The following is a 16927-nucleotide window of genomic DNA, read 5'->3' on the forward strand; positions in this document are numbered from 1 at the left end:
TTTTACATTTTACATTTCTGAGTTATGGGGTTTTATTCATTTAAAAAGGGGGGATTTTCCCCTTTACATTTTCATAAATTTCTAATATGACATTGAGAATTAATTGAACTTTAATTGTTTATAGTCTGACAACAGATTTACTAAGTATTGCGCAACAGCACAGTGTATTCCACAACAGCAAAAAATCTTTAATTGAATATAAATTCAATTCATATAACCAATTTCAAGTTCTTTGACTACATTTATTCAGAAACCTATAATATGTCAAATATTTAATACAATCCAAATTCAGACCTGTATCTAGCTTGAATATTGTGTCCATTTTTGCCCCAACTGTTCAGGGTTGGACCTCTGCGGGCGTATCCTGCTGCGCTCAGCGAAGCAGTTTATTTGCATGCAGTTATTATAGTGATCGTTAATTAATAGACAAAAATTAAAGATAAATTATTGCAGTTGCAATAAATGATCATAAATGCTGCTATCAAATTGAAAATGTGAATTTTCATTCTCCTCACAATTTTCACAATAATAAAAATATTGCAAAAATTTCAGAATTTACAGTAAAGCAGTTTATTGATATCATAGCCTACTAAAACCAGAAAGTAGAATCGTTTGAATGTAGTTTTAACTCAGTATTCTAGGAGGAATAATTACTTATAATATATATATGCATTGTCAATATTTTTGTTTAGTCCTTCACTAGATTTGTGGCTGATGTAAACATACATTTTGGTAGTTGTTATTATTGTAAATGTCAAGATGTTTGTTAGATTTCTATTTTAAATCCCCATAGAAGGTCAGCAATGGTGTTTTATGAAAATCAGTATTGCCAACAAAATATAACATTATATTTCTTATATGTCACAGGTAAGAGAAACATAGGAAAACTAACAATGAAATTGTAAATAAAATATTTTTTTCAGAAATTTCCAACACCTGAAACCATTAAACCTCCAAGATACCAACCACCAAGTCAAAGGAAATCTTCGTCAACAGAAAATGCAGAAAAGACAGAGACACCAGTAAAAATACAGAAACCTCTAACAAACACTCAAAAGACAATTAAAATACCTGTCAAATCCAAGACAACAAAAAGTGATAAGCCAGCTCCAAAACCCAGATATTCATTAGAGAAGAAGAGGAACGGATCCTCATCTTCTAGTGAAAAAAGTGCTTCTCCTCCCACATCAGCTACTGCTGTACCACCACCACCTACTACTTCTGTACCGCCCCCTCCTCCTCCTCCTGGTGCACCTCCTCCTCCACCACCACCACCACCTCCTCCTCCTCCTCCTCCTCCTCCTCCACCTCCAATGGTGCCATCACCTTTGTCATCTGCAGGATCAGTAACAAAGAAGAGTTCTAAGGAAGGGAGACAACCAGAAGCATCACATAATGGAATGCCCGACTTGAAAACACTGCTATCTAAAAAGTCACTTTTAAAGCCTGTTGAAGTTCAGGAAAAGCCACAAGGTATGTTTATGTAACTGCATGGAATGTTTATATTGATATATTAATATTTCCCCTATATGTCACACTGTAATTTTTGGTGAAAGATTTCTCAGTATTCAACTATTTATCACATTGGTTTGCAATTGTAATTTATTAATATCTTGGTGAGTTGTAAGGAGTAAGACTCCTTTTGGATTGTGGTGATATTCACATTAGTGGTTCCACAGATATTGAACTTGAAATGTCAAAAATAAGTATTTTTATGTGTACTTTTTAATAATAACTAAAGTGTGATTTCATTTAATCAAATGAAATTTATAGACAATGTTGCACTAAATAAATGTATTCTCCATTTTAATTTCAACCATTTTGGGATTATTTGTTCAAGATTAATGTCCTTTTAATTACCAAAAACTAAGCAATTTTTCATATGTCTCTAAGTAATTCAAGGATAATATCACAAATGCTTATATCTAAACAATGCTAGGACACTTCGTCTTTTGTCTTAAGTTAGTTTTAACTGAATCACATGCACATTTTTATACGACCGCAAAAATTAAAAAAATTTTGGTCGTTTATTGGTATCATGTTGTCGTCTGAAGACAGATGGTTTCCGGATAATAACTTTAGTATAAGTAAAAAGAAATCAATAAAATTTTAACACAAGGTTTATAACCACTAAAGGAAGGTTGGGATTGATTTATGGTTCCAACTGTTTAGGAATTAGGGGCCAAAAAAGGGGCCCAAATAAGCATTTTTGTAGTTTCCAGACAATAACTTGTGTTAAAGTGTATGAATCTCTCTGAAATTATACCACAAGTTTCCATACTACAAAGGGATGGTTAGGATTGACTTTGAGGGGTTATGGCTCAAACCATTTAGGAATTAGGGGCAAAAAAAGGGGAAAAACAAGGGTTTTTCTGGTTAAAGGACAATTGAGACAATTAAAAAGCAGTGTAAAAGAGGGACGAAAGATACCAGAGGGACAGTCAAACTCATAGATCGAAAACAAACTGACATCACCATGGCCAAAAATAAAAAGACAAACAGACAAATAATAGTACAGATGACACAACATAGAAAACTAAAGACTAAGCAACACGAACCCCACCAAAAACTGGGGGTGATCTCAGGTGCTCCGGAAGGGTAAGCAGATCCTTCTCCACATGTGGCACCCGTCCTGTTGCTTATGTTATTACAAATCCGGTAAATAGTCTTAATTCGGTAAGTCACATTCGTGAAAAGGGAAGGGTATAGTAGTTACCACATAAGGAACATATCCGATATCATCTGTGAAACGGTTATTCCATTACGGTCAACCAACTCGTGATGGCGTCAGTAAAATTTACGAAGGGATGATTTCAACTTCACCATTTGGAACTCTTGGCTTAATAGCTTCCTTGTGAGCAGCAATCCTCTATCAAGGAAATCATGATAGGAAACACAAGCCCGGGAATATCGTATCAATTGGGAGATAAATACTCCGTATGCAGTCGCTGCTGGAATGTTGCTACATAGAAATGGAAAGTTCACAATTGGGAAGCTGAAATCATCTCTTTTGTCGTAAAGTTTTGTTTTGTTGTAAGGGAGGTTATCCAAATCAATTTAAATAACAATGTTTGATTACCTCCCTTACACTGCTTGTAAATTATGTATTAAGAAATGATGATTGTCTGAGATACTGACCATAACTTGAGGGAAAGAATTATCTTTTTTGAATAAGGGAAAGGGGGGAGGTGAAAAAAATTGGAGGGGGACAATTTTTCTCATTTCAGATTTCAGAAATTAAAAGAAAATTTCTTCAAATATTTTTTTTTGGGGGTTAATATTAAACAGCATAGTGTATTGCACAAACGCAAAAAAAACGGGGTAAAATGTTTTTTTTTTGGGGGGGGGGGGTCAATTTGCATAGTGTATTGCACAAAAGCAAAAAATTGAATATAAATTCAAATCATATAACCAATTTGAAGTTCTTTGACTACAGTTCTTCTGTGTCAGAAACCTATTATGTGTCAAAAATTTAATTACAATCCAAATTCAGACCTGTATCAAGCGTGAATATTGTGTCCATTTTGGCCCAAACTTTTCAGGGTTGGACATCTGCGGTCGTATCCAGCTGCGCTCAGCGAAGCAATTTATTAACAAATGTATGAAAATTAAACTTCAGTTTTAATGAATTTTTATGTAAAAAGTAAAATAGCAAAAATACCGAACTCTAAGGAAAATTCAAAACGGAAAGTCCTTTATCAAATGGCAAAATCAAAAGCTCTAATTAAAGGAAAACAACTGTCACATTCCTGACTTGGTACAGGCATTTCCTCATGTAGAAAATGGTGGATTAAACCTGGTTTTATAGCTAGCTAAACCTTTCACTTGTATGACAGTCACATAGAATATTATTTATTGAATAATCATGTGTATTTAATTTTCTAAGTAGACAAATTTTTCATATCAAAATATTTAAACTCATGTATGCTTTCATAGACTTTCAAGTCTCAATTCATCATTCCTTGTATCGAGGAAACTGTCAAATTTGTGGATTTTGATTGGTTACACCTACATGTATTACAATTCTTACACTTGATTATTTTCCGATATATATATATATATATATTTCAGAAGGCTACTCTTCAAAACAAAACCATGCAACTATGGTATTGATCTGTTTTTGTATTTTTTCCCCCTTTTTTAGCTCACATGCTCAAAAATGCACATCACTAGGCATCTGAAATCTTCTGTTAACTTTCCAAACAAATTTCTCCTTTGAAAATAATTGACCAATTGGAACCTTACTTGGCTACAATCATTATTTTGTAATTCATAAACTTAGCTGAACGTAAAACATTTATCAATATTATACAAAACTTTCACATGGGAGAAGCCACTTGCAAAAGTTGAGTGCATTTTCGAAAGAAAAAAAAATCTGGTCAAGATTTCGGCCAATTTGAATATCACAGTTTCCATTTAATAAAAATAAATTTGTATCATTATACTTGTTTTATGCAAATTAACAGGGGAGCAAACAAGCCTCCTGTTTGACTTAATACCGGTGTACATGTACTTGTTTTGATAAGAACAAATGAAGGATGGTTGTGAATAACAGATTTTTCAACAGTTAACATAGCAAATGTAGATGAGCTTCTGAAAACATTTTCTACAATTTTGTCAGTTTTGGTGACTTTTTATGCCCCACCACCAGGCAAAGGAGGCATTAAGTGTAACCCTTGTTCGTATGTACATATATACGTAAATTCCAAAATTGGTTTCCGTTCTTTAACTTTAGTGTGCCTCAACCAAATGTTATGAAACTTATACACAATGCTTTTTACCTTAAAACTCAGATCAAGTTGGAATTTGGGTTATCTAGTTATGTCCCTTTATAACGTTATATGCAAGCAGGGCATCATCTGTGTCCTCCATTTATTTTACACAAGATTCCATCAAAGATTAGAACTATTCACAACCACAAGATGAATTGAATATCAATTGAAAATACAATTTTTCATCAGTTTTATAAAAATGGGTACTGATGGGAAGAAATGAATCTTCTGTTCTCTTTCAAGTCTTAGGTTTTCTTTGATAATGTCTTTTATTTAAGATCCCTAGAATATCTCTTCAACATTTGTATATAGTTCAAACCTACAGCATCACTGAAAACTAATTAATGGTTGAAATGGGCGTATGGTGCAGTAAAATTAGTACAGTTAATGTTATTAAATTTCAAAATTTTATTGATTGAAACTTTATATGGAATAATATAACTTTACATTTCATCTTTCAGCTGTGGATCCAATGGAAAATATATTAAAAATGGTGAGAAATGGTATAAAACTGAGACCAGTAAAACATAAAGAAGACACAGACTCTGAATCAGCTGACACTATAAAATTTACTACTCCCAGTGATTCACATTTGAAACTTCTACATGATAGACTCAATCATATTAACAAGTTTACAAGAGAAAGTTCTCCTGAATCAGACAGCAGTGATGATGGAGAATTTGATTAGCTGTGTGTGTACATATTTTTTTTTATTTGTTGGCTTTTACAATAGATGACTTTTGCTGAAAATTGGAAAAAGTCATGCCTTGGTGTCAGGAAAATACTCTGCTCTCTCAAATCTTTGGTATTTTTGTGTAACTGGACTATTTTATATATGGTACTTAATTTAACAATTAAAAAAAAAGTCATTCAATGGAGGAATAATGCCATTGGTTGAAATATTAACAGAGACAGGTTTATGAATTTCACTTTGCATCACCTCTCTCTATATATACTTATATGTTTACTATAGAATATTGCATATTTATTTGTTTAAACTTTTATTGAAATCTAGCAAGTATTAAAATCATTATAATAAGTTATGATTCTGTACATTTCGTAAACAAAAGAAAAATGGGGAGTCTATACAGCTCAAGGTTCAGAGTCGTACCAGATCAGATTTAAAGTAAATCCCTTATCATAGAAGGAGAATTGTGATTCACATGTAGATTATTGAATTCCAATAAAAAAAATACACATTCTATGTAATAATACTGTACTTGTGTTTGTACTTGCAAGAATTGGGATTAAATTCAATTTCTATTAAATCACACAATTTAAAAGTTTAAAGTTTAAGTCTTGAGTCATTTACTAATTTATGCTAATGTTTAAAATGAACACAAATCACCCAAGCTTAACTATCTAGCTAGGTGCACATTTTATTCTGTACAATAAATCGAAAGGCCACTTCTAAGTCATGCAAATAACAGGACTTTTTTTTTACAAAAGGTGAATAGGAAATGGTTCTGGGCAGGAGATAGATAAATAATGTCAATATTAGGTGGTTAAGTGGATTCCACTGTATACGTATAATAAATGAGACTGAAAGTTCATACACCAATAAAATAATAATGGTCCAGTATGCCTGGTCATTGCAAACTTGTTCATATTTTAAAGGGATACATATCATACAAAAAATTGTTAGGGCTATTTCAGACTTGCTTGAACTTTTATTGAACTAAAGCTTTGACGTGCATTTATTTTATGCTAATGATGAATAAATAGTAGGTTGTAAAAAGAACATTGTTAATTGCCTTAATTTTCACAGAAATATTTACTTTTAACTTCTAATTTCAATTTAAGTTCGTATTTAGATGATATTAAGTTAATGTGAAACTTAACAATACCTCTGTTTTAAGAAATTCTTGCATTCACTACATATTTTTTGATAGAATGAAGTAAAGGTGAAAGTGAAACGTAACAATACCTCATGTTTCTCATCCCTTGATATATATATCTAAACTAAACAGTTGTTTCTTCACCTCTCCCCTTTAATCTCAGTGAATATTTAATGAAGAATTTGATAATACATATCTATTTTAAAATCACTTAGATGCAAAATTTGTTTTATTTGATGTGCCAAACAAATCCATCAACACACCTTATCCTGTACTAAACAACATCATCCATTTTATTTTTACATTCAAATATGTGTGAAAATTGTGGGAATGATGTTTTGATATCAATAAAAACAAGTACAAATGATAAATATTCCACTAAGACTCTTTGTTTAGAAAAGTGGTTAAAGAAATTGACAACCACTTTTAAAATAAATATCACTCCATTGACCAGTGCAGTTTTGTTTATCATTGACAAAAAACAAAGAGTGTTGTGTTTTAACATTACATCTATCTTATTATTGAATCATGTTTCCCAAATGTGTGAACACTTATTACACGTGTTTTGTGATTTTACTGGTTAGATATAACCTTGAATGTTTGTAATCAAGAAATTAATTATTTATTGAAATTTCTGTGATATTGAGAATAAAGACAGTTATGATTGTTGAAATGATTTCATCATATGTTCCAAAGTATCACAGGTACATCATGTCTATTAAGTTTAAATATATTGTGTTGAAAACAACAAAATAGATCCGACACAAGTACATTGTACATGTGAAGTCTTCTCTTGGATACTATTATAACAATATTATATTTGAGTATTTATTTACATTAAACAAAGAATTATTTGAATCTGGAATAATTTTGAATTCTGGAAAATTGATAAGAAATGTATGATGAAAACTAACCTAACTAAAGAGGAAGGTTAATCTTAAATTCACTGATATTTCAGTATGAACTAACTAACCCCCCTTAGCCATGCATGCATGCATCAATAGCTAACCCTCCTAAATTGGGTTAGTTTTCATCATATATATCTTATCAATTTTCCAGAATTCAAAATTATTCCAGATTTAAATAATTCCTTATTATTACGTGAATATAAATTGACACAAAATATGCATAATTCAGAGTTAAGAGGAAAAAATAAGTAGGATCCGGTGATCGATATGGATACTGAAAAAATCCAAAGTCTGTTAGAGTATACACAATATAAGTCTTTTCCTCTTGCAATAATATGAAAACATTTTCAAAATCATGACAATGAGGGTCAGTTGAGAACAAAACTTTCCATTTCAATGTAGCAACATTCCAGCAGCGCCTGTATATGGAGTATATATCTCCCAGTTGACACTATATTAATTGTTGAGCTTGCATTTCCCATCATGATTATATCTTGACAGAGGGTTGCTGCTGACAGGGTAGCTATTGATTGTGACATCACCTAATGAGAAGTATCACAGAATTTTTAATTACCATGATCAACATGCCGGGTGCCACATGTGGAGCAGAATCTGCTTACCCTTCTAGAGCACTTGAGATCACCCCAGGACATGTTAGGGTTTATGTTGGTCAGTCTTTAGTTTCCCATATACTGTTTTGTGGATTTGTTGGACTTTTTTCGTATTTTGCCATAATGTTGTCAGTTTCTCTTCCACTTATGAGTTTTAAATGTCCCCTTGGTATCTTCTGAAACAGTAACTGCACTATTCTAAACCATAAATACCTTCATTGTTTTCCATGCAGTTACCCTAGTTAACTAGTCCTTATATCATCATCATAGTTCAAAGGCAAAACAGTGATTACATTGTTCAAGACAAATTAGCAAACTTATTGATAATAACAAAAGAGTACTGTATGTAAATTCAGAAATTATTGCATGCATTTATTATTGCGATTTTGTCATTTTAGACTAAAATGCGATTTTAATTTTTGCCATATTGAGAAAAATCCTGTTTAATTCATATAAAAAAAATTCAAAATGCGAGTTTAAATTATTGCGATTATAACCCTGTCGCATTTTTCGCAATAATAAAAACATCGCAATAATTTCTGAATTTACAGTAAACTCTTTGAGAGAGACAATTCCCTCATAGTTAAAGACAAACAGTGACATCATTGATCAAGACAATCTAGTGATCTCACTAATCAAGACAAAACAGTAACCTTATTATCAAGACAAAAACAGTGAAATCATTGATCAAGACAATCTAGTGATATCACTAATCAAGACAAAACAGTGAAATCAGTGATCAAGACATTCTAGTGATATCAATAATCAAGACAAAACAGTGACATCATTGGTAAATCATTGCAATCTATTGATCAAGACAAAACAGTAAACTCATTGATCAAGACAATCTAGTGATCTTATTGATCAAGACAATCTAATGATCTCATTAATCAAGACAAAACAGTAACTTCGTTGACCAAGGTAATCTAGTGATCTTATTGACCAAGATAGTCTAATGATCTCATTGATCAAGACAATCTAATGGTCTCATTAATCAAGACAAAACAGTAACCTCATTGATCAAGTAAAAAACATTAAGCTCATTGATCAAGACAAATTAGTGATTTCACTGATCAAGATAGTCTACTGAACTCATTAATCAAGACGAAACAGTAACCTCATTGATCAAGACAATCTAGTGATCTCATCGATCAAGACATAACAGTAAGCTCTTTCATCAAGACACTCTAGTGATCTCATTGATCAAGACATAATAGTGATCTCATTAATCCAGACAAACTTTGACCTCATTTTTTAAACAAAACTGTCACCTCAATGTTAAGACAAAACAGTAATCTTATTGTTCAAAAGATAAAAGTAACCTCATTGTTCCAGACAGAACACTCACTTATCAAGATAAAACAGTGACCCCAATGTTCCAGACATACAAGGACTTTCGTGTTCAAGACAAAATTGTGATCTCATTGATCAACAAAAACAGTGACCAAGACAAGACAGTCATCGCATTGATTAGGACAAAACAGTCATCTCATTCATTGGTCAAAGCAAAACAGTCATCTCATTGTTCAAGGCAAAACACTGATAGCATTGTTCAAGACAAAACATGCATCTCATTGACCCAGGACAAAACAGTCATGTCATTGATCCAGGACAAAAAAGGGATATCATTGATCCAGATAAAACAGTAATCCCATTGTTCAAGACAAAAAAGTCATCTCATTGATCCAAGACATACCAGTTATCACATTGATCAAAGACAAAAGCAGTCATCTTATTGATCCAGGACGAAATGGTCATCTCATTGATCCAGGACAAAACAGGGATCTTATTGATCCAAGATAAAAACAGGGATATCATTGATCAAGACAAGACAGTCATAGCATTGATCAAGACAAAACAGGGATCTCATTTGATCAAGACACAACAGCCATCTCATTTTTCAAGGCAAATAGTGATATCATTGTTCAAGACAAAACAGTTATTTCATTGATCAAGACAAACAGTCATCTCTTCGATCCATGACAAAACAGGGATCTCATTGTTTGAGAAACAACTGTGAACTCATTGATCCTAGACAAAACATTAATATCATGTTCAAGATAAAACATTGATCTCATTGTTCAAGACATAACAGTAATCCCATTGTTCAAGACAAACCAGCGACCTCATTGATTAAGACAAAACAGTGATCTATTTTTTCAAGAAAAACAGTGACCTTTTGTTCAAGACAAAACAATCATCCCATTGTTAAAGACAACAATGACATTATTTTTCAACACAAAACAGTCATCTCATTTTGTTTTTCAAGACAACAAAACAGTCATCTTATTGTTCCAAGACAAAACAGGGATTTCATTGTTTTCAGGACAAAACATTGATCTCATTTATTCAAGACCAAACAGATCAATAAATTATCAAAACAGAAAGGTGACCTCATTATTCAATACAAAAATTATGATATCATTGTTCAATACAATACATTAATCCAGACAAAAAAAAGTGATTTTATTGTTGAAGACTAAACAGCGATGTCAAAGTTGAAGACAAACGATTGATAACATAACTGTAGACAAAACAATAACAACATTTTTACAACTATAAAACAGCAACATATTTGTTGAAAGCCCTAGTAAGTTAGATTTTTTGTCTCACATACGACGAGTTTCAGAATTCAAGACATATGGATAACAATCCTGCAGCAGCGGTTTATATTAACTTTATATTTCAGTGGGTAAAAGACCTGGAGGCTACGCACCTTGTATACAGATGCCTTATGTTACGAAGTTTCCGTCTGTCACATGTCCATTGTCATTGACCTCATTTTAATGATTCAGCGACTGCTTGAAAAAAAGTTGTTTTTTTTTGTCATGTGAATTTCTCACTCATTATGAGTAATAGGATAACTATATTTGGTATATGGGTTCCTTGCAAGGTCTTAATATCCATCAGACAGGTTTCAACTGACCTCGGCCTCATGTCATGGATCAGTGTTACGTGATTAGATCCAGTTCTCTGATACTGTTAGCAGTAGGTCAACTATATTTGGTGTATGGAATGGTTGTAAGGGGTATATGTCAGTCTGGCAGGTTTGGTTTTACCAGACCTTGACCTCATTATCACGGTTCATTGGTCAATGTTAAGTTTTTGTGTGTTGGTCTGTTTTGCGTGTACTATTAGCAATAGATCCACTATAACTAGTGTATGGAATGATTTTATGGTGTACATGTCAGTCTGGTAGGTTTTATTTTACCTTGACCTCATTTTCATGGTTCATTGGTCAATGTTAAGTTTTTTGTGTTTTGATCTGGATTGTTTTATACTATAAGCAATAGGCCAACTATATTTGGTGTATGGAATGGTTGTAAGTTGTATATGTCTGTCTGGTAGGCAGGTATCATCTGTCCTTGACCTTATTTTGATGGTCCATTGGTCAATGTTAAGTTTCAGCACTTAAGTCCTCTTCTTAGATATTGTAAGCAATAGGTCAACTATATTTGGTGTGTGGAATGTATGTAAGGTGTACATGTCTGTCTGTCTTGGTTAATCTGATCTTGACCATTTTTCATGGATCATTGATAGTGTTAAGTTAATGTGAAACTTGCAGTAAAACTAAGTCTTTAGGACTATCAACATAAAATCAATCACGCGAGACATTTCAGCATGTGCACTCTTGTTTTAATTTGTACCTTCTTTCTAGTGTATGAATGTTGAAACGAATGTGCAATTACATATTTTTATACGACCGCAAACAAATTTTTGTGGTCGTATATTGGTAAGACGTTGGCGTCGTCGTCCGAAGACACGTTAGTTTTCGCACTCTAACTTTAGTTTTAGTGAATGGATCTCAATGATATTTTACCATAAGGTTCAATACCACAAAAGGAAGGTGGGGATTGATTTTGGGGGTTATGGTATCCACAGGTAAGGAATTAGGGGCCAAAAATAAGCATTTTTGTAACTTCCAGACATAACTTGTGTGTAAGTGTATGGATCTCTCTGACATTGTACCACAAGGTTCCATATCACAAAGGGAATGCTGGGATTGATTTTGGGGGTAATTGCCTCCAAATTTTAGGAATTAGGGGCCAAAAGGGGCCAAAAACAAGCAATTTTCTAGTTTCATGACAATAACTTGTGTGTAAGTGTATGGATCTTTATGAAATTGTACTACAAGGTTCCATACCACAAAGGGAAGGCTGGGATTGATTTTGGGGGTAATTCCTTCAAAAAATTAGTAATTAGGGGCCTTAAAAGAACAAAAAAACAAGCATTTTTCTAGTTTCAGGACAATAACTTGTGTGTAAGTGTATGGATCTTTATGAAATTGTACTGCAAGGTTCCATATCACAAAGGGAAAGCTGGGTTTGAGTTTGGGGTTAATTGCCCTTAACGTTTAGGAATTTGGGGCCAAAAAGGGCCAAAAAACAAGCATTTTTCTAGTTTCCAGACAATAACTTGTGTTCAAGTGTATGGATCTCTCTGAAATTGTACTGCAAGGTACCATACCACAAAGGGAAAGCTGGGATTGAGTTTGGGGGTGATGAATCATAAGGGGGTTCAAAAAATTGGGGGGGGGGGGGGGATTTTTTTTTCCTTTTTTTTCTTAAAATTTTCCATTTTAAATGGGTTATTTCTGATTTATATATAAAAGCAAATAATAATGATATGGGTTTGAATAGGTAAATTAAAAATTTTTAAGTTCTTAGACCACTTTCATTCTGTGTGAGAAACCTATGCTGTGTCAAATATTTAATTACAATCCAAATTCAGTGCTGTATCAAGCTTGAATGTTGTGTCCATACTTGCCCCAACTGTTCAGGGTTCGACCTCTGCGGTCGAATCAAGCTGCGCCCCAGCGGAGCATTTTATTTTATCATACCTTAGAGGGAGATTCCATTCGGTTATTAACAATTGAAACATCAATGAGACAACAACCCAAGTTGACAAAAATAGACATATGCAATTATGGTTACCAGTTAATTTTCAATGATTGTTAAGTACCCACAAAGTATGGCAAACTTGTATCACTTACATAGTGTAAACAAGTTTTAATATAATTTTGTCTGCAACACTTGTAATGAAAAAAAAGAATGGTCATACTAAGTTTTTGACAAATAGTACAAGAGCATGAGCCCTATTATAGGTTATAGGTAAAGATCATAGAATGGTTGTTTGACAGAATAATAAACACTTAGTGCTTTTAAATCATAATCAGTGGCGGATCCAGAACTTTTCATAAGGGGGGGGCCCGCTCCAGTCATGCTTCAGTGATTCCCTATATAATAACCAAATTTTTCCCACGAAAGGGGGGCCCGGGCCCCGCAGGGCCCCGCCTGGATCCGCCTATGATAATAATCATTGGTTAATTACTGAGATAGTCGATAATCTGTCACATTTACTTGTAGATGAAATAACTTGAGTACTGTGAATTCATTATTCTTGTGGTATCAATTTTCATGGATTTCTTGGGTATAAGTGAACCATGAATATAAACGTTCAATGAAGTACAAATAATATATAGGCTTACATGCAAACTTAAGCAACACCATAAAATCAAATATCCACAAAAATTGGTACCCACAAAATATGGCCACAAAATACAATTTTTCCTCATCCACGAAAATTGGTACCACTGAAAAAAAAAGAATCCAGTAGCCATCATGTTAGAAATGAGTTTCTAGAAGAAAGTGATTTGTCCAATATTTTATGTGGAAATCTGTTTTTCTTGGAAGTGAAGGAATTTGAGACTCAAATCTTTGTTTAGGTGATGTTTTGAGTAAAAAAAATACGCATTTCTTATTCTGTTTTTCCATTTATACAAAGATTGCATATATTTTCTTGGAGTATCTTTTGTTGGATACAATACATACATTTTTTTAATGGGAGATCTAAGTTTTTGGGGAAAAAGGTGAATTATTTACCTTGTACCAAGAAAATTTTTAAGATTTTACTTGGCCAGACTTCTTTATAATAGCTGTCTGAGATCTGTGCCTGATTTTAGGTGCATTAGTGCACAAGGACTTGCAGATCAAGTTTGTGTTTCCTTCTAGTTAACAGAGTTATTGCAGAATTACAGATAACTTTTCGAAGTTAAGAGGCACCATTTTGTGGAAAATTATCCATTTTGAGAATCCAGACTTTCGGATCTGTAATTTGTGTCTTTTGTGGTTATGTTAGGGATTTATATATACTCTGCCACGTCCGGTCTGTGTTTTTGTTAGATGTTTTCTGCTTTGAAACGATCTGATGAGTTGAGCCCTTTTCTACTGATTTTCATTGTTTGTTCTTGTGTTGTGCTGTAACACCACTGTCCCAGGTTAGTGGGAGGGTTGAGCACTCACAAACATTCTTTATGTGCCTGTCTTAAGTCAGGAACCTGTAGTTCAGCGGTTCATGTCGTTCATATTTGTCTTAAATTAGGCTGTTAGTTTTCTCAATTGAATTGTTTCATATTTTTCTTGTCGGGGCCTTTTATAACAGATTAAAGGCTATGGGTTTTTCTCATTGTTGAAGGCCATACAGTTGCCAAGAATTGCTTACATCCACTTCATTTGAACCTTGGTAGATCGTTGTCTCATTGGCAATCATACCACATCTCCTTATTTTCTTATTGTATTATAATGCTGGGAGAAATGAGTGGTTTTTAACTATTCTTGTATGACAGCTGCAGATTTTTTTCAAGATTGAAAAACCATCAAGCTCATCAATTATTTTAGAAAAGCACCAGTCATAATAAACTTGTACAAAATCACCAATTGTACTAATATATAAATCCAATCTGAAACCATCTACGAGGGAATAGTGTGTGGAATGTCATCTATATATATTTCATATTTCTTAAGACTCATTGCCTCAAAATAACTTATCTGTTAGTGTAAGTGGATAGTTATCTCAACTTGGTAAGTCCATTTGGTGGAGCAAATGCTGAAAGAGCCAAATCATGAACCCTCAAAATAGCATTGAATCCACACCCAATTACAAATAAACATTTGTCATTATAATTAAGCCTCAATAAGTTATACACTTTCTTGTTTATTCTAATGGCAGATCTGGTCTACAGTACCTTCTACTTTTCCAGCAAAATTTAAGATTTAAAGGTATATTAATACCTTGAAAATAAAATGATCCGCTGGGCAGAGCTTGATACAACCGCAGAGGTCGAACCCTGAACAGTTGAGGCAAGTATGGACACAACATTCAAGCTTGATACAGCTCTGAATTTGGATTGTGATTAAATATTTGACACAGCATAGGTTTCTGACACAGAATGAATGTGGTCTAAGAACTTAAAAATTTTTAATTTACCTATTTATATGGTCCAATATCCAAAATCTAAATACATACACAGTTAGATTCAGCATATCAAAGAACCCCAAGAATTCAAGTTTTGTTAAAATCAACCTAAGTTTTATTTTGGACCCTTTGGACCTTAATGTAGACCAATTTTAAACTGGACCAAAAATTAAGAATCTAAATACACGGTTAGATTCAGCATATCAAAGAACCCCAATATTTCAATTTTTGATGAAATCAAACCATATCATTATTATTTGCATTTATATATAAACAAAAAATAACCAACTTAAAATGCAAAATTTTAAAGAAAAAAAAAAGGAAAAAAAAAATCCCCCCCCCCCCAAATTTTATGAACTCCCTTATGATTCATCACCCCCAAACTCAATCCCAGCCTTCCCTTTGTGGTATGGTACCTTGCAGGACAATTTCAAAGAGATCCATACACTTGAACACAAGCTATTGTCTGGAAACTAGAAAAATGCTTATTTTTGGCCCCATATTCCTAAACATTTTGGGCAATTACACCCAAACTCAATTCCATCTTTCCATTTGTGATACTGAACCTTGTAGTACAATTTCAGAACGATCCATACACTTACACAAAAGTTATTGTCATGAAACTAGAAAAATGCTTGTTTTTCGCCCCTAATTCCTAAAATTTTGAGGTAATTACCCCCAAAATCAATCCCAGCAATCCCTTTCTAATATGCAACCTTGTGGTACAATGTCAGAGAGATCAATACACTAACACACAAGTTATTGTCTGGAAATTACAAAAATGCTTATTTTTGGCCCCTAATTCCTTAACTGTTGGTACCATAACCCCCAAAATCAATCCCAACCTTCCTTTTGTGGTATTGAACCTTATGGTAAAGTTTCATAGAGATCCATTCACTTAAACTTAAGTTATTGTGCGAAAACCAATGCGTCTTCTGACAACAACGAAGACGTCATACCAATATACAACATTTTTTGCGGTCGTATAAAAAGGAAAATTTATAATTGAATTTTCTCCCCATATGACAAGATTTCCTCCTATTGCTCTATAAAACAATTTTATGCATATTAGCCTATTTTTATACTTTAGAAAAGACTGAAACACTTGTGTAAGCTTAGTCTAGTCTTTAAATGTTGAAATACCATGTATATCTATCCACCTAACACTCTAAACTGCTATATCTATACCAGATTATCAATACATTTATAGGCAATCTATACACTGACCACTATGAAGAAACCAATAATTCTATATTTACAGTGCATATTGAAAGGATTTGTCCTTTCACAGTACCAAATGCTTAAATGTTTTACCAAATTGCAGTTTGATTTCACCTCTATAAACTAATCAACTGGAAAAGCATTCTAGTTCTTGGTTTAAGTGAAAGGTTATTAGTATATAAGAATTTGTATCAATAAGGGAAGCATGTTGGGTCTCTTGATATAGTGAATTGAGCTTTGACAATGGTATTAAAATCAGTTTAGTACCAATATGGTGAATTCAAAAAGGTTTTTGACCAGATGGATGGATAACAGACAATCCA

General features: G+C 33.1%; 1 protein-coding gene across 1 annotated transcript in view; it reads left to right on the forward strand.

The window, feature by feature from the left end:
* Nucleotides 1–7283, forward strand: part of LOC127732903 (junction-mediating and -regulatory protein-like) — a 28608-nt gene extending 21325 nt beyond the window's left edge. The window contains exons 9-10 of the mRNA XM_052242111.1: nucleotides 924–1473; nucleotides 5234–7283. Of these exons, the coding sequence (XP_052098071.1) occupies nucleotides 924–1473; nucleotides 5234–5460 (777 nt within the window). The 3' untranslated portion in view covers nucleotides 5461–7283. The remainder of the gene's footprint in view (nucleotides 1–923; nucleotides 1474–5233) is intronic.
* Nucleotides 7284–16927: the final 9644 nt, after the last annotated feature.

The sequence above is a fragment of the Mytilus californianus genome, unplaced genomic scaffold (assembly GCF_021869535.1).
Source record: "Mytilus californianus isolate M0D057914Y unplaced genomic scaffold, xbMytCali1.0.p SCAF_3, whole genome shotgun sequence".
Lineage (NCBI taxonomy): Eukaryota > Metazoa > Mollusca > Bivalvia > Mytilida > Mytilidae > Mytilus > Mytilus californianus.